At 40.8% G+C, this 18251-nt stretch overlaps 1 protein-coding gene across 2 annotated transcripts in view; it reads right to left on the bottom strand.

Annotated features, from left to right (window-relative positions):
- atp8a1 (ATPase phospholipid transporting 8A1) overlaps positions 1–18251 on the bottom strand; it is a 103599-nt gene that overhangs the window by 47927 nt on the left and 37421 nt on the right. The window contains exons 10-17 of one of the 2 annotated variants that reach the window (XM_069171912.1): positions 18076–18187; positions 17500–17665; positions 14417–14544; positions 13426–13503; positions 13239–13327; positions 8585–8629; positions 5228–5300; positions 1312–1417 (exon numbers count right to left, since the gene is read on the bottom strand). In XM_069171912.1, coding sequence (XP_069028013.1) covers positions 1312–1417; positions 5228–5300; positions 8585–8629; positions 13239–13327; positions 13426–13503; positions 14417–14544; positions 17500–17665; positions 18076–18187 — 797 coding nt within the window. The remainder of the gene's footprint in view (positions 1–1311; positions 1418–5227; positions 5301–8584; positions 8630–13238; positions 13328–13425; positions 13504–14416; positions 14545–17499; positions 17666–18075; positions 18188–18251) is intronic. The other variant, XM_069171913.1, reaches the window with a different exon arrangement.

Here is an 18251-nt window from a genome sequence, read left to right as displayed (position 1 = left end):
AAGCAGGCAAACTAATATTTATAAGATGGGTTTTTTTCTGAAATACAAAGGCAGCTTGTTTTAAGGGCCTCAAATTAATTTCATCCCCTCTATTGTTTGTCACTGTGGCAGTTTTGTGGAGTTAAAAAGAATCATGTTGAAGGGCATGTTTTCATGATTGTCAGCTGTCTCCGTTCATTACTTTCAACTGTGAATGTGACAGACTGGGGGATCATGGTGAGGCTTAAAGAATCAAAGTGACACACACCATGCACTTTGTAAACAGGAGATTTAATTTTATAACATGATTCCTGGCTCTCTTCTGCTCCTGTGATTATATTTATTTCTTTATGAAATACTGGTGCCTGGAGGCTGCAGGGGTGCGTTCCATTCGCGAAGGCACAGAGGTCACCAGGTAGAAAATGAAATATTACAACAAATATCAAGGACACACTGTATCATTATTGCAAAGCATCGTGAACCTGGCCCAGGCAGGGCTGCAGCACCAGCAGTTTAAGACCTGCAGAGTTGGACCAGAAGAAGCGCACATGCAGCAGCAGTTTAGATTTACAAATAAACACGTCGCCGAGCAACGACAAGCAAGGGAAGTAGCAGTTTCTGAAATTTTGACACTTACTCCACCTAAAGGCCAACAAGTGCTTCAAGAGCTAATTCTTTTCTATTTTTAGGTGCAGAGTGTGTGTTTGTGTGTGTGTTGGGAAGTGTACTATGTTCACACTGTGTCGTTGTGTCTTCCAATTAGTAGAGGCTGGGGGCCCTACCTTGCTCTTGTGTTACATATTTGTACAATAAACTCTGATATTATTGAAATAATTTATATATCTGGACTGTATTGGACTTCAGCTGGAATGACTACTAGACCGGTTGAAATTGCAGAATCTATCATTTTCTATGTTTACGACATCATCATCTTTGAATCCCCAGGAATACACTTTTTTTTTTTTTCATACAGATGATGCAGGTCGGCAGGTTTGAAACTGATAGTGATCGAACAACGACTGCACATGGGTGTGGACAAACTTGAAAGTGCACATTTATGATTAAAATCCCATTTGATGATACACTTGTGAAAATGTGAAAATGATTAGCTGCAACATCTCCCTATATCAAGCCTTGATAGCATAAATCAAATCAAGTTAGCAAATAAGTCTTAATTCTTTGCATGTTTAAGTTTACATTTTTCTCTTTTGAGCCACTAGTCAAAGTCTGGCCAGCAATACCATCCCTAAATGATCACATCATACACTGTAATAACAGCAGAGCCACATACTTTCTATCCAAAAGCTATGTTCCTACTGGAAGGTGATCTACCTGGAGATGCCGCCTGGTAGATGATTTTTCCATCCGTGCGCTCGGGGACTGCAGTGTGACAGATGGCCATCATGGTCATGAACTCCATGATAACAGCAGCTGTAGGCTGTAGGGAGGAGGAAAGGGCACCGTGACTTTTAATGTTCTTTAATAAAACATGTAACAGAAGAAAAACAACAAGGGAGACCTTGATGAAAGTGTAGTAGGGGGGAGATCAAGGGCAGAGAGAACAACAGACTACGATCAACTTGCACGGCTCACAGCTGATGTACATGTGAAAGACTGATGATGCACACAGCCTGCAACAGCAGCCGTCGCATGTGTTGAGTGTGCAGTATTATCTATTGTTGTATGTTTTTGCACTGGAGATTTGGGGCGAGTTGTAAGTCAAAGCATTTGTTTAAACTGTGTTATAGCACCAGATGCACCAGATACAACCATGTTGTACAACAATTAAGTGAAATAAAACACCATATATTGTTAGGAAATACAGTTTACCTACATCGCTTTAACAGAGTAACAGAGAATCTGACCATGAATGTTTGAAATCTGAAGCTTGGAGTCTGAGAACATCAAGACAGATTGCCAATGTTTTGGAATATTTAATAGAGAAAACGGATTAAAAATGTGTTTATTACACAGTGATACTAGAAGTATAACAACTTCTAATTTATAATCAATTAAAAATGCCCTTCACGTCAATCATTTAACCCAATAAAATAGAAATAAAGTTATTGCAATTTATAGATACCCGGGCTCCTCCAAAAGTACCACTATCCATCACAGTCCTGGACAAAAACTTCTCCAAACCCAGTAGTGTCTTAAATAGCCATTTTGTTCCAAAGCCAGCCTGAGGTTTGTCAACCCCTGAAATACATGTGGTTTCAGTACTCGATAGTCAGATTTGGCCGGACGAATGACTGCTGGTAACAAGCCAGCAGGATCCCACAGAACTCGCCAGCTGCTGACAGACATTCACTTGTGCCTCTTCATCCAACACAAACTTGCTTCAGTTAATAAAAGAAAAGGCCTAACCTATATACTGAGGGCATTTTACATTAATGAGGAGAACAGTATGACTAACTTGCCGTGGGTGAGCCTCAGACAGGCATCTGCTGAGGCTTTAGTCTGAGGCTGGAGGACCACCAGCTTAGAGTCAGTGGCCACAGCTGAGGCAGAGATATCAGCAGCCTGCAGGGCTACGAAAGGCCTGAATAATACAGCAACAGTACCAACAGTAGTCTGGCTGCAAACATTTGTGAACAATGAGTTTAATACCAGATTAAGCTCACCAACAGTTTGCCATCACCATGAGCTACCAGTTATGAATACAGCTGTCACAAACCTGAAGTAGCAAACAAAAATTACAGCAGCTCTAAGAAAAAACACGATCTTTCTTGAATAATACAACATAGTGCGAGAAAGAGCCGTGCTATAAAGCGATTGCTCAAAAGTGCTTGTTTAACTCCCCTTCTCAAACAAAATACCTGCATTCTCGGGCACAGAATTATTAAATCTGCTCCTTCTGTTGGCCGTGAAAGGCGTGATGAGAGGAACAGCGAACAAAGGAGCAAATAAATGAAGGGGAAGGAGGGGTAAATCAAAGGGCCTCTTGTACATGAAAAAACACACAGTCTATTACAGTCCAGGTGGCTGCGAGAGTCCCTTCTGCCTCCTGGCAGCATGCTAATCTGGTCTGGGCTTGACAGGTATCCTCTGAAGGACATGTAAGGGTGCGCGCCCGCCTGCGTGTGTACGTATGCGTGCGCTTGAGTTTTAGATCCCAAGAGTGCTGACTTTTTGGCCACTCTCCTCTTTAAGGGTCTATTTAGGGGGTTTAGACTTGGCTTTGGGATTAAGGTTAGTAGATGTGTTGCAGTCAAATGTACTTTAAAGGATGGTGGTAGACATAAAGCTTGTCCTGTTTTTTTTAGCCTGGCAAACCAACAATGATGACAAGACTCCAGGAATAAACCATCATAAAACCACAACTTGTTGTGTTGACACAATACATTTGTTAAATTCAATATCACGACTTAATCAGTGAGCTTGGTAGAAGGATTTGATACCCTTAGAAATACAGCAGCTTGGGGCGAGCTGCACCCCTGCTTTCGTTATGCTAAGCTAAGTGTCCCCTGGCTCCGGCTTCACATTAAACGGATATGAACTTAAGTTCAGTAAGTCAGTGAACATATTCGCAAAAGTGTCAAGCTACTCCTTTAAGCTCGGGGTTATGTCGGGTGGCGGTAACCCAGGCAGAGAGCGCGGCCCATCCGAACTTTGCTCTGACGGCGCAATTAGATGCGACAGCTAATACCGCGCCGTCCGTGCTGCCAGCGATCACCCGCCACCGGCTCTCCGGGTAACCTGTGTCACGGCAAGTGACAGACGCTCATTACTTCAGACGTGGCCAGTGTGGAAAAAAAAGTTGAAGGGTCAAGAGACAATGAAGCAGGGAGCCCGGGCGAGTGAGCAACCAAACACCCACGAAGGCTGCTGAAACTCTGCAGGCGGAGAACATGTCCAGTGACTCAAGAGAACGCGAAAAGCACCAGAGGGGATGTTTATTTTTGTCAGCACTGTTAATTCCCCTCTCCTCCAGTCTGCCATCCCCCTCAACAGTGTATCAACATTACTCCTACAAACAGCCCGCAGCCACGCAAAACTGTTGTTAATGATCAGGATTAGCGATGTTTAAGTCAGAAGCATCCTGACGGCGGTAACGACGGCGGGTTTGTTCTGTGACAGCGTCAGGTGTTAGGCGGCGTTTAAACGGCGCTGTGTAAGTGAGAGCGGAGTATCGGTGGCGTATTAACCGAACTCAAGTTCTAAAGGTTTGAGACAAGGCCATAAAAGAAACTTTCTCTCGCGGAATTAAAGGAATAGTTGGGAAAATCAGCTTAAACGCCTTTTAGCTCAGACTTGTTAGCTTAGCATAAAGACTGGAAACAGCTGGCCGGGCACATCTGCCGGGACATTTGTTCAAATATACAAAAACCGGAGGCACAACAGTCGTCTTGTGTATCAGAAAGTGATTTATGTTGAAAAAATGTGAAGCGGGAAGAACTATGACTCATATTGAGACATCCGCCATAAACAAAGCATTAGTACAACCACAGCCCAATAGATTAATCATAAGCAGAATCATTACCAAACGTGCAGAGAGACTGCAGTTGCCAAACACCGGTTTGTTGTGCACCATCATTAGCAGCGGGCGAGGGGCTATCAATATGAAGCTAAAGCAGATCTCAGACAAACTCAATGTGTGGAGAGATTCTGCTGTCATAACAAAGCAAACATCACAGTGGGATTACTACTTTCCCTGGGCGGTACTACTGTACGTAATTAGATGTGACATTCTGCCTCCCCCACGCCGCTCCGCAGCTGAGTGACTCAAACAGCCAATCAATCACAGGCTCCATCTATTTCAGGACTACAGGTGGCCATTACCGCTCCCTCTTAAGTCCCATAAAAGACCACGGATTCATGTGATAGTGTGTGTTTTGAGAGAGATCGTTTTATTGTTCCATCTGTGGTCTCCTGAGTGTCTCACCGTGGATGAAGCATGTTTTGATCGTGTCGGAATCAACTAATGAGAGTGTTTGTCCGCCTTCGTTTATAGTGCCTTCTTGGGGGAAAAAAAAAAAACGGTAATCCTCCCCTAAGTATGGTTTTAATAAACTGATATTAAAGACAATTAAGTCCAACGGTCTCTAATTTTGTCATCGTCTGTTATGAAGCATCAGAGACGTTTCACCATTTTTTATGACACAACATAGGAGCTAAAACAGTCTAGTTGAAATTGCAGGACGATATTACACAACCGCACACAATTAGATCCAAAATCCTTCTTAATTTCATCCTAAACAGCAGCCGTCACTGCAGGCATGCGACAGGGAACCCTGACATTACTTACGTGATTACTTTGGCAGTTTTCCAGCAAGCTCGGGTCATTAAATCCTGCCTCTTCTGATGACTGTGTGCTGTGCCTGGAAAGAGGAGATGGAGAAGTCAAAACAACACAGCACGCTGGACTACTTGATAGCACCCCGACACAACACTAGCAGCCAAGTAGGACATGCTGTCCTGACAGACTGGACGAGGAAAGAACGAATTTGCATCAAGAACAGAATATATTCTGACGACCACGGATATTATAGCAAAGAGAGTAGTTAACTTAAAAGTTAACTAGTAACAGTTTTTCTAAATAAGAACATGACCAAAGTGTCTCTTCGGAGCAAATATACATGTATACTGCTCTCAACGGGAGCCTGGTTCAGTCCATATATAAATTACATGATTGATTGCTGCTGTACAGTCTGGTAGGTATATTTAAATGTTAAATTAAGTACTGGCACAATTGATTCTTGCTTTGATTTAAAAATGAAACTAAGGTTGCAACTACATGTAATTATTACTATCATCGTCATTCAGTCTACTTCTACTGTACTTGTTTTGAATATAAAATGTTGTGATAAACATCCATTATAATTTCACAGAGGCACCCGTGACATGTTCAAATGGTTTCTTTTATCTGAGCAACAGCCCAAAAACCCCAAATAGTCAGTGTAAAATCAAATATTGAAAAGGAAAAATTCACTGGGGAAGCTAGAAATAATCAAAGTTAAGAAATTGTTGAAAAAAGACAACCATCAAAATATATTCAGCGGGCACTTACTTGGATACCTACATAAATCTTATGCAAAGAGCTTAGGTTTCTATTGTTTTTTTGTTTTTTGTTTTTTATTTAATTAAATTTGTTCTTGTCAACTAACTCATCTTTTCAGCTTTAGATCAAACTAATTCGCACCAAGATTGGCAGCACGAAACACATGCTGTTGTGCTAACACAGTACTGTGTGCCAACGGTATTGACATTTGCAGAATAAAGTGTTAACCACAATGCAGACAGAATGCAAATGCTGCTCCCCTGAGCTTCAGTGATGTAATGTACAGTGTGACTGTTTGGGAATCTGTCCATGCTGGCAGAAGCAGATCATCCTCAGAGAGAGCAATGTCCTGAAATGGGACATTATTATTTCACAATGCACAAAGATTTCACGCTCATACATTTATTCATTATCCCGTTTATATATCATATTCACTCCAGTCATTTCCATAAATAATAAATGGTGTTCCCCCTTTTGCTTTAGAAATTAAACAATGCGTGAGGAACGGCTTACAGGAACAGCACACAGGCTGAATTTCTGGCAGCAAAAAAACACCACATTACTCATACACTAATCAAAGCCAACCCTAAGAAATTACTGGAAACACAATTAGTCTCATACTTGTACCAGGAATACTTTTGTTTTTTTATTTCTGGCAAAATGCAGAACAATTCAATATCGAGAAATGTGATAGGTATAAGGCACCAACTACACATCTTTCATCGACAACAGAAAGTCATGCCAAGCTGGAAAAAAAGTAATTTGGATTGCGGATGATTTTCGGTAATAAAAGGGTGGGTTTTTTTTAGGCCTGTAACAGCGATTTAGGGCAGCAGTTTTGTAAGTAGCCACCAGCCGCTCGCTGGATCGATTCATGATTCTGTGATCAGGCAGACAGCAGCTTTGTCCATGGCATTGGGGTTTGATAGAAATGTAACTGAGGCTGCCATTAGTGACCATAAGTCTTTCTGATCCCGCAGGATACGCTGTTCAGATCCCCCGAGACCCGACCAGCCGGCCGTGCCAGTAATATTCCCATCTACTGCACAGAAAATAGAGGTTTGCAGGGAAGGAATAATAGGAAAAAGTCAGCAATGCAATTAAACAGCAAGGCTGGAGTCGATATTGTGTTCCACCAACATAGATGCACTTGAGGTCAAAGAGATTTATCACACCTACAGGCTTGATTAAAATACTGCATGTCACGGAGAAATTGGAAAACAATCTGCATTACTAAATGCTCTGCGTACATTACCAGGCAGGTCGGATTTTTCAACTAAATAGCTTTAAGTTTCGTATCATATACTGTAAAACTGTGGTAGGTCAGATCCAAATTTCCAAATGCATGGATACAAGCTACTAAGCCACCTTATATGTTCATATGTGATACAAAAACATGTACAAATTCTCCCACAAACACTCAACATGTTATTTTTTGTGTAATTAATAATGTTTCTGTGGAAGGAAGCCCTACAACATTTTTTTACAGCGGCATTAGTGTAGCTCTCCACATCGATTGCCTTGAAATGAAATTTGTGGGGCACGAGGCTGGGTGAGGACAGATGGCTATCGATTATCTGCCGGCATACAGAGGTCCTGTCACTATGGGAACAAGGGTGCTGGCTGTTCACAGTCAATAACCAGGGACCAGTTCCAGATCAAACCTGTGACACATCAGACTGTCCTGTTCCCGTTAGAGGGAGGAAATAATAAACTTATAAGCGAGCTCCATCAGCGATATCAAAGAACTTCTACAGGGTTTGACTCTGGACTCATAAGCCATATTTTAAAATGACATTAATTTAAATAGATTTTAAAAAGAAACCAGAAGAATAAGACATATTCAGCACTCGTTTTGCTTGTTTTTTTTAAATCCATCAAGAACAAAACACACTCATTAATATTTCAGCTGTTCCTGTATCTCTAACATATCATGTGTATAAATAAAGCATCGAAATCAGTTGTTTCAGTGGAGGAAAAATAGCAATATAAAGAGACATGCTTTCATGGAAGCTGCCAACATCTTTTAAAGCAGCAAGACTCAACATTTTGGCATAATAGGCATTAACAAACAGGCTCCAATCCCCCCATGCAAAATGGATGAGACACACCCATGCTGTTACTGCAGATCTCACCACTGTAGCAGATGGATCTCAGAAGTAGGACCGTGCAAGAGTGTGTGCGCATTGTGTTTTCGTGTGTGTGCTTGTGTGGGAAAAGAGAGAGAATAAGTGGGTGTGTAGCTACCATCTCCAAAGTTAGTTTGATGTTTACTGGAGAACAGGGGAGTGAGCTGCACCGCTTCAGCTTCAACACAACATACAGTAAACGCTGGAAGGCTTGGTCTATCAAACCAGATACTGAGCCATAAGTATACATAATAACGACTCGATTCAAGATATCCCTTCGCTTAAACAGATATATACAGAGATTCAAAAGCCACAGTCACATACAACACGTCCCATGTGTACTGAACACACAAAGAAAAACAAACACACACTGAGGTATTGTGTTCAAAGTCACAATTTTCACAAGGCAAGGCAGCACCAATACATCACAGAAGCGGGAAAGAAAACGACCAGCATTGAACACCCATCGTCTTACCAGTCATCCTCTGCAAAACTACCTTCCTCAGCCTCAGGGACGTGACTGTTGGAGCGAAGGTGGAGAACAAAAAGCATCGTGTTCGTTAACATGTTCTGTGAATGTGCAATACGCAAGGTGTAGAGTAAAAAATGGGATTGTTAAGAGTTAGTGTGATAGGTCAGATGCGAGGAGGGGCTGCAGCTAAGGTGCTGGGGTTAGGTTGACAGCAGTGATTACAGCAGGCTCTCTTTTTCTCGAAAGGGATATTCATATAAAATATTAAGGTTATTGCAGAGAGCTACATACTTGGAGCAGTCAGTTAGCCTAGCATAGCATATATATATATATTTATTTCAAGATTTATTTATTTCTATCTCTGTCCACAGGTAAGAAAAAAACCATCCTATATCTTCTCATATTATATCTTGTTTGTTTATTCTTTGCAAAAGCTAAAGTGCTAAGAAATTAGATTTTTACCAGACAGGTTTCAGGTTTTACAATTCGCAATGTAATAAAGTGTAATAACAATTGCGATGACTCTAAGGATAAATATAATTTTTGCCAGTAACATTTTAGTGAACCTAAAATTAAATTAAAAAAATTTAAAAAATTTCCCCTCGGGGATTAATAAAGTAACTACCTAACCTACCTAACCTAACCTAACCTAACCTCAACCGAAGGAGGAACAAAAGTCATCATAGTTCAATGGACGCATTGTGAGGCTGATAATATAATAACTGGATGCACATAAGATGTCTGGACAATTATGTATATATATCTCAGTATAATTTGGTTATAGTACATTAGACGGTTTATACTGCGCTGAGGACATTGTGTTTCAAGAGAAAATTCAATGAAATATCAGTTTAGGATAATTACGAATGTTTTGTATTTTAATAGCGGGAGCATGTCTTTGCAGCTGTAACAGCTGTAAGAAGCTGTAACAGTGCAACAGCTGCAACATGTCTGTTAGCATTTTGTGGATATGTTCGTGGTCACCAGTGAATGCAGCGTTAAAAACAACAATGTTAGAAACTAAATGTGGTCAGAGAGCACTCAACTCAAAATTGAGGCACCAAATTATTTTGACATCTCTGCTCTGGCGGACTAACTGCAGCGCAGGATTTTGTTAAGTGTACGGAGTGTAGCCGACCAGACGACGTGCTCCACTGAACATTACGGTTCTCCATTTGATTCAGGCTCAGTTTGATTCATACTGTGAGCCGTTCGCTCTTCCACCTTCTGTCAACACTGGAATTATTTGCGTTAACAGCAAACTACGTCTGCATAGCAGCTAATGTACATTATTACACATATGTTACAACTACATCTGATGCGCACATCCACTGGGACACACCCAACAATGACTGAACTCCTAGAGAAGTCGGTGCTATTAAAATAATAATAAATCAAGACATATTTTTGTCATTTGAGAGCATGTAAAAAATATGTGCTCTCTCTAGTCTGAACGAATAACACCCAGGAGGATTCTGGGAGCCTCTCTAACCTACAGTATCTCTCCTTCAGATTTGGACTCCAATCCAGTGGAATTAATTAATGTCTTCACCCTTGGGGATGGCTTTATTAATTACAGCAGCACTTAATTTGTGGTGAGGAACACATGCAGGCGGCAGTGTCAGGGGGGCTTTGTGTGTGTGTGCCGGCACCAAATTACAAGTCACGCTACAGAGTAAGTATTATGCACATGCTTGTTCATTCATTTGTATAAAAACATGCCATCTTTTATCTTTGTTTCTACTCAAACAAGCTAATTTTTCTCACAAGATTATAAACCGCTTCCTGACGCAGAGGCAAAAATTATTATTCTAAAATGAAGTGTTAAAAAAGCCTTCAAGTATGTTAATTCCAGCATTTTAAAGTTTAATTAAACAATATCTGCCTCCTGACTACTTAGACGGCTGAATGCCTCAATGATGGGAACAGGAAGGAAGTAATGAGTTATCAAACTGTATATAACAATGTGCTAAGAGATTCAAGCTTCTCAAGCTCTTTCACTGATGGGTAGATAAAACAATGATGAATGCGTTACATGTTTATATCATTGTATATGCTAGAATCTCAAACCGATTTAATCATCTTGGCATTGATATACCCAAACCCACGTTTGGTAGTTTAACAGCAGATAGTCTGTGCAAAGTAAGATACATGGATCAAAACAGTTGTACTTAGTCTCTTAATTAATTAAGTGTGTTTTGGCCGCAATGTGAAATAAACCAATCAGAGTGTCATCTCTCATTCCTTTTATAAACTAGGTACACTTCCACTATTTCAGATTGCTATTATAATGGCAGATATGCCAGGAAAAGAACGCTTTAGGGAAAACACATCTGCTTTTGTACAGATTGCGCAGATCAATAATAATCTTTCATGTTGTAGTCTTTTTTATTTTTAATTGTGTGCCTGTTTGTGTGCTGTTGCATGTCCCTGTGTGTGAAACAGCAGACTAAGTTAAGATTGTAATATGTGCATTGAGCACATATTACAATCTTAACAATGCACGATTCAAATATCAGTAAAATGCTGCACTAGTGACTTAAGACCAGGTTTTTGCTGGTTAATCACACAATTGCCTTCTGCTGCCTCAAGATAGAAATGCACCAACAATGCGTCTGACCACAGCTCATTGTAAGACCAACGCACCCGCACCGCAGGTGCACACACAGTATGAACTAGCAAAAACACCCCAAAATACTGACAGGTACTAAAGTGTGATGTGCCGCTAGCTTAGGTGGTGAAATAATGTTTGGAATCAGAAAAGACTACAAAAACAAAACAATAAAAACCACCAAAACAAACCTGCAGACACATTTATGCTCTGTGACGATAGCAGCGAGGTAAGAGATATTTAGATTGTGAGACTATGGTAATTCAATGCAATGTAATATGCACTGAAATAATGTAAAGTGTTTCTGCAGTGACATGTTCAGTTCCCTTTCGTTAAAATAATTTGAATATACAGTATATACAAAATTAAATTAAACCAATCGGTTTGGATGGGTGCAGTGGTTAGCATTGTTGCCTCACAGCAAAAAGGTTCTGGGTTCAAATCCGGGCCTGGGCCTTTGTTTGCGGAGTTTGCATGTTCTCCGTGTGCCTGCGTGGGTTCTCTCCGGGTACTCCAGCTTCCTCCCACCACCAAAAAACATGCACCTAAGGTTAACTGATGGTTCTACAAATTGCCCTTATGTGTGAACGTGAATGGTCTTTGTTTCCGTCTGTCTCTATGTGGCCCTGTGATGGACTGGCGACCTGTACAGGGTGAACCCTGCCTTCGACCAATGTGAGCTGGGATAGGCTCCAGCCCCCCCCCCGTGACCCTGTTCAGGATAAAGCGGGTATAGATAATGGATGGATGGATGGATGGTTTGGATGGACATAGTTGCAGCATCAGAATGGTTTATATTAATGTTACAGTTAACATTGTAAACGTCTGCAGGATTGTTTTACAGTACAATGACCTGTACTGTAAACAGTTTATGAACCTCCAAACTCTTATCTTGGAAACTCAGAAGAGGAAGAGAGGGTCATAACGATGGAATCATCAAAACAGCCTCGCCTCATTAGAACCTGCCTTCTTCCCTCCTGCTATGAAACACTCATCCATATTTATCAGTTGCATTAGTGGGAGTCCTCATTTCAGAGAATCAAAGAAAAACATCTTTACTTGGAATGAAGGAAGGACAGACTGCTGCCTAACTTCAGTCTTTGAAGGGAAGAGTGTTGGTCCCTGATGACCAGCAAGATTGACCCAATTAAATAACCGTTAAAAAGACAAGAAAAAAAGAAAAGACATTGTGTAGCACAAAGAAAACACATTGTGTAGCACAAAGAAAACACATCTGTCTCGTTAATCAGCATCAGCAGTAGTTAAAAATTAAACATCAGGTATCGCATCATAACTACTTGATGTGACTTAAGATTGTTGACCGACAATCACTTGGCTTGTAATCACAACCGGATGAAAGATTGAATTCAGAGAACTCCAGATAAAATACTGCCTTTTGTCCTTCAGTCTGCACTTCGTCAATCATGCCTTTAATTGAATCCTAATGGGATTAATCATGTACTGTCACGCCTGCACTTGTTTTGGTTCTGTAAAGACACTCTGCTCTCCCACTTGTTTTGCATCCACCGAGGCTAATTATCTATGCACAAAAATGTAATAAGAAGGGAGAAGGGAAAAAGCATTTAAGGCTGATTTAATGAAATGTTAAATGAATATGCTTTTATGTCAGTAGAGCTGAGGAAAAATAAAGCAAATATGTGGACTATGAATTTTGGCTAAATCCCTGTGTTTCCAATCGGAAACTGTTTATTACCAATTTGTGTCAAAACACTGTCAAGCTCCGGACCACACAAACAAAATACTGGACAGCCAGTTTTCACAAACACCTCCAACGTGACAAATGATGGACGAAAGCCTGCGAAGGAGAGTGTAAAGTGCCTTCGCTTGCAAATGTCTGTCCGCCTGTTATTTATAGTTTATGTTGAGAAGAGCACTGATGCAGCTGCTAATGAGAAGGCAAGGGAGAAGAGAGAAACGCCAGATGTACTATGGTGCACACTCGGCATTTAATGAAGGTGATGGGGGCAGAGGATGCGAGGAGGGAGACAGGGAAAACATTTTAAAAGGGGGGGCAACGAAACATACCCATAGGCCACACCAGCGATGGTGCACTTCTTGAACTGCATCACGTTACAGGTCAGGGTTCCTGTCTTGTCAGAGAAAATGTATTTCACCTGTCGAAAACCACAAAATAAAACTTCATAAGTATACACTTTATTTTAAACAAGAGATGGATTTATATTTATTATATAATAATATTTGCATTGTTTACCTGGCCTAATTCTTCATTCAGATTGGAGGTGCGGGCCATGGCAGGTGTGTTTGTGGGCTCATAGAGCATATCGGTGTCCTGAAACCAATCAGAGTAGAACTTTAAGTGTAACTTCATTAAATAAACCAACTTTCCTGGTAATAACATACATTTTCAACAAAGTACATTTCTGATCAGTGGTGAAAGTAAAAAGAAAAAAGAAAAACTTCACTTTAGTCCAAAGAAAATACCGAACCAACTGGAGCTGTGAGAAGAGAAACCAACTGAGAACACCCTAAATGTTGCTAAAAATTAATTGCCAGGGATTCATTTAAAATTTTATGAATAAAGACTCAGAATAACTGTGGGCAAAAAAACCTGTATGATTCCTCAGCTGAGATATTTGGTGAGTTTGACCGAGTTACTTAGGATATACAGTAAAAAGTGCATTATTCAAGGTGTCAAATCAAATGCTTTGTATCACCTTTTATGCATTTTGGCTTTCCAGTAGTCTTTACAGATATCAACACATATCCATGAAAGTAATTTAGATATGGAACGTGGAAATGGAAAATGTTTTATCTAACAACGGCAGATACATGGCAACATTAACATTCATTTGGAGTCACATTGGTGTCGACTTGACAAGTTTAAGCTCAATGTTCACTTTCCTTTTAGTTCTGTTTTGGTCTCTACTCCCTCATGAGGAAAATATCTGGTTCTTAAACTGCTAAATGTTCATTCATGTTCCCCACATTTCACAAACTGTCTTCTGTTTGGTGCTGGGCAGGTAGTGCACAGTTGGTTTTTATAGATTTTAAATTAAATAAATGAATAAATTGAAACTGTAAACTGTTTATTTACAGTGTCTTCTTGTATTATGCCATGCATGGAGGTGAATCTAAAGGGCGCATCTAAAAGTTAGTTTCCTTTTATAAAAGTCTCATCTATCAAGAAAATAGTCCATTTATCTCATATTTGGAGTTCTGTTCATTGACATGGTTTTACTCACCCAGTTGATGAAAAAGGCTTGGATGAACTTGATAACCTCCAGTGTGACCAGGAGACTGATGGGGATCAGGTTGTTGAACAGGATAATGAAGGTGAGGAAGTTGAGGCCAAAGTTAGCTGCCCCGCCATCTATCAGGGGACGAGTGTTGGACAGAGGGAAGTGATACACAGGAGACTCATCAGTGCTGGTTGGTAAACATCAGTTAGTTCAATTAAAATGCCCAAAGCTTCTTCCAGCCAATGATCAACATTATCCCAATCCAGAAAAATGTTTTGGGCTAATATCGTGCATTAGCTGGAATTAACCATTTCTTCCACCCAACCTCATCCTCTTACAGCTCAACCGATTAGCAATCCAATTTAATGTCCCAAAGATTCAAGGTAGCGAACAGGGACTGAAGTATCTCAAAATGTCATTAGTGTCACAGCAGCAGCCTTGGCATCCAGCATGATCCAGGCAATGAATTCCACAAAGCACTATGCAAAATGATGCTGGTCCCCAGAAAGCCCCAAACAAATTGGCAATGATCAACATGTAACCCCACTGACACCAAACATGAAAACAGGAGGGGTGAGATTTACCTTTCCTCAGCTTGCAGGAGGTGCAAATGTTACCTTCCTCAACCCAAGCCTTGATCTTAGCATTGCGGTTGAGAGGGCCAGACCCTTCCCCATGACAGAACGATTGCAAAACAAAAGACTGAGTGGCACAAAGAAGGTGGCAGAATGGAAGCTACTGCTACAACAACACATATAGGAGGGAACACTTTTTCAGAAGTGGGGGGGAAGACAAACGTATCGGATGCTCTCAAGACAAAGGAGGGAGACTCAGTCCATAGCACATTCGCAACCAACAAGAAGTGGAAAAGAGTGGGTGGATTATGTCAGCAAAAAAGTTTGGGTGTTAATGATGATCACTACATCACCTCATTTCACTCATTATGTTACGCAGAAATGCTGCTATCAGATGGGAGAGTGATTCTGGATTGGACCAGCAGAGAGTCATTAGGAAGTCATTAAAGCAATCAAACCAGAGCAAACCAGGACATGCACAAGCCACACAACTGCTCAATGGCATGTAATAGTCATGTGAAAATAAGATGTTCTAACTGTGTATATTCAAGCAAATGAACATACAAACATTTCTAATAATTCATTCACAGCAGGTTGACTGTACATTGTTTCACTTCTTTTTTCTGAGTGAGCTTTTCACTGGTTTCACACGGCACGTCTACATTTGGGTGAAAAAACCTCAACATGCTAAAAGCAGAAGTGGGACAAAGAAACGTTTACCAGGCTGTCAGTTGAGACAGCAACAGTTTGCAGTGATAGTCTGTATAAATTCAGTGATATGGTGCTAAATATTGTACACAACCTAAAATAAACAAACTGAACAGTGACATGAAAGCAAAACAAATAACAGTAAGTTTCTTCCTCTCAAAGCCTGCACCAGTTAAGCTGTCACAACATACAGTATAGGCTTATTGCAATGACCAGTGTCAGCACTTTGTGACAGGTCAAAGTCAAATTCATTCGTCACCAGACATGCATAGTCACAGGATATGAGCCGGCATGATGTGTGTTGGGCTAACATCGACTCTTCAGTCCCTGCCTGCATCATCCAAATGTTGATGAGTGAGTGAAGTTACAATAATTTAGAAAAAACAAAGCGATGTGAGTAATCTGGATGTTGAAGTCATGACAATCTCCCCACCTCTCTCTTTTGTCACAGGTTGGATAATGTGCACTGGACAGAGTCTCAACAACTCCCTATGGAAGTAAAATCAGTCTCAAGATGGACACTTGCTTTATGACTTACACTCCCCTCGTCAGTTTGATATGGGGTCTTTTAGATGTGGGCTTTAATGCCACCGAGGACAATATTAAAACCCTCACAAAATCAATAGAAGCCAATGCCAACGCCTTATCTAAAGGGACAGTGTACGTCGTAATGCAAGCTTAAATTGACCAGGGCACAACCTCTCCTACACAGGCCTATCAGGATACAGAGTAATGGCCAGAGTGTCACGATAATCACTTTGCATACCAGGTTCAGAGCTTCATCACAACAGACCAACTGTCAGAAACTGAGCAGCCCATATTTTGTATTGCATTAATGTCTGTAACTTCTAATGTTTACTATAATGGTTTGAGAATGCATGTAAGAACTACGCGGGTTTGCACCTCTCCCCCTCCCCTCTCTGTCCTTTGAAAAATCCACACAAGAAAAGGCGGCAGCAGAGGCATTTAGAAAATGTCAGCCCCTGCCCCTCGGGTTGCATCACATGTTGTGTTCTAGCAATAAACACGTACAAGCCTCCTGCTATGAAAAGCTTCCCGAGCACAACCTCATCTCCCTTGCAGTCAAAGTAAATGCTGCTATTCATTTTCTTGTAGAAAAATGAGGGGGAAAAAAAAAAATGACGGTCTGAAGCTTGGAAACTGCAAAGCGTTTAACGTGGCACAAAAAAAAATGGAGGAAAAGTGAGACACTGTTTGCATCAGGCACTGAAAATAACTAGACGAAGGTATAAGAGAGCTTGAAGGGAAAAACCTATTGTTGGATCCCTGGTATGTGCTTGTCCATGGCATGGGCCCATACAAAGTAGGGCAACCATATAGGGGGCGAGGGTAGGGGGGCTTCATTTGCTTAGCAAAGGCAGAGCTTCAGTAAGGGGTTAGTAAGGGAGGGTCATTCACGGATGGCCAAGGCTTTTAAATGGTTGTTACCTGGAGCTGTTAAAAAAACGACAACAAAGAAAACAACAAAATCAAACAGAACATTAGAAAGGAACCAAAAAGTACAGCAGCGCAGTGATATTCAACCATTTCTTTTTCAATCAGACTCATTCACAACACATTTATGCATGTCACTGTCTTTTCTTTAACAGGGAATTCACTTATTCCCACATTGCCACATATTTCACTTGTAATGCGAAACATAGTTTAACTGAGGCAACATAAAAACGACACGACACATACCAGCATCAAAGAACTCAAAATGACAAAGAAATAAGCTGATATGAACAAGTGAGACAAAATATGTGGAATAAGATGAGCCGCGTGGGCTGTCGAGACTCTTACAGTTGAGATCCATGTACCAGGCATCATTGCCATATTGGTACTTCCAGATGGTTTGGCCAATGGAGCAGACTAGAGAGATGGCCAGCAGGCAGCCAAACAGCACCAGGATCTGAAAGTTGGTGATGCGCTCCACGTTGGACAGCTTCAGAGGAGGACGTGTGGAATTCTGGGAAACACATGACAAGATAGTTGCAGTAAAAAATGAAGAAGTATGACAAATGGTGGAGTTCTCTTTCTATTCGATGGCAATAAATGCAACTTATACATCCAAACTCTTTTAAATGTGTGAATACTAATACTGAGAAACCATTGCAAGGTTTGGTGATATGGAAGCAGGTACATGCAGTCTGACATATAGTTTGATATACTGTTTAGCATAATTTGACAGTTACAGATTTGGCTGCATAACCTGTATGACTACAGCTACAATGGTATCAAACAGATAAATCAGCAGAAAATAAACGTTTAAAATATTTTTTTTTCTCATTTTGCCAGTTTGACAGACTGATTTTTTTTATTTATTTTTTTATTTGTAACTGCAAATAATATACCAAATACTATACAAATGTAACGCACCTGCATGAGCTTCGTGTCGTGTCCTGTGTAGACCACCACACCATGGACCCACTGCGTGTTCCTGAGCTGGGCTCCTCTCAGTAGGATCTGGTCTGGACCCAGTGGTACTGTGCTGTAGTGGCAAACATCACTGTCATTAGTGCATCAAATACAATACAAATCAGTGAGTGTTGCTC

This window comes from Embiotoca jacksoni, unplaced genomic scaffold (assembly GCF_022577435.1).
Source record: "Embiotoca jacksoni isolate LCO1_2020_lvr unplaced genomic scaffold, fEmbJac1.0.p SCAF_5, whole genome shotgun sequence".
Taxonomy (NCBI): domain Eukaryota; kingdom Metazoa; phylum Chordata; class Actinopteri; family Embiotocidae; genus Embiotoca; species Embiotoca jacksoni.
Note: the sequence above shows the minus strand (reverse complement) of the source record. Positions and strands in the feature narration are given on the sequence as shown.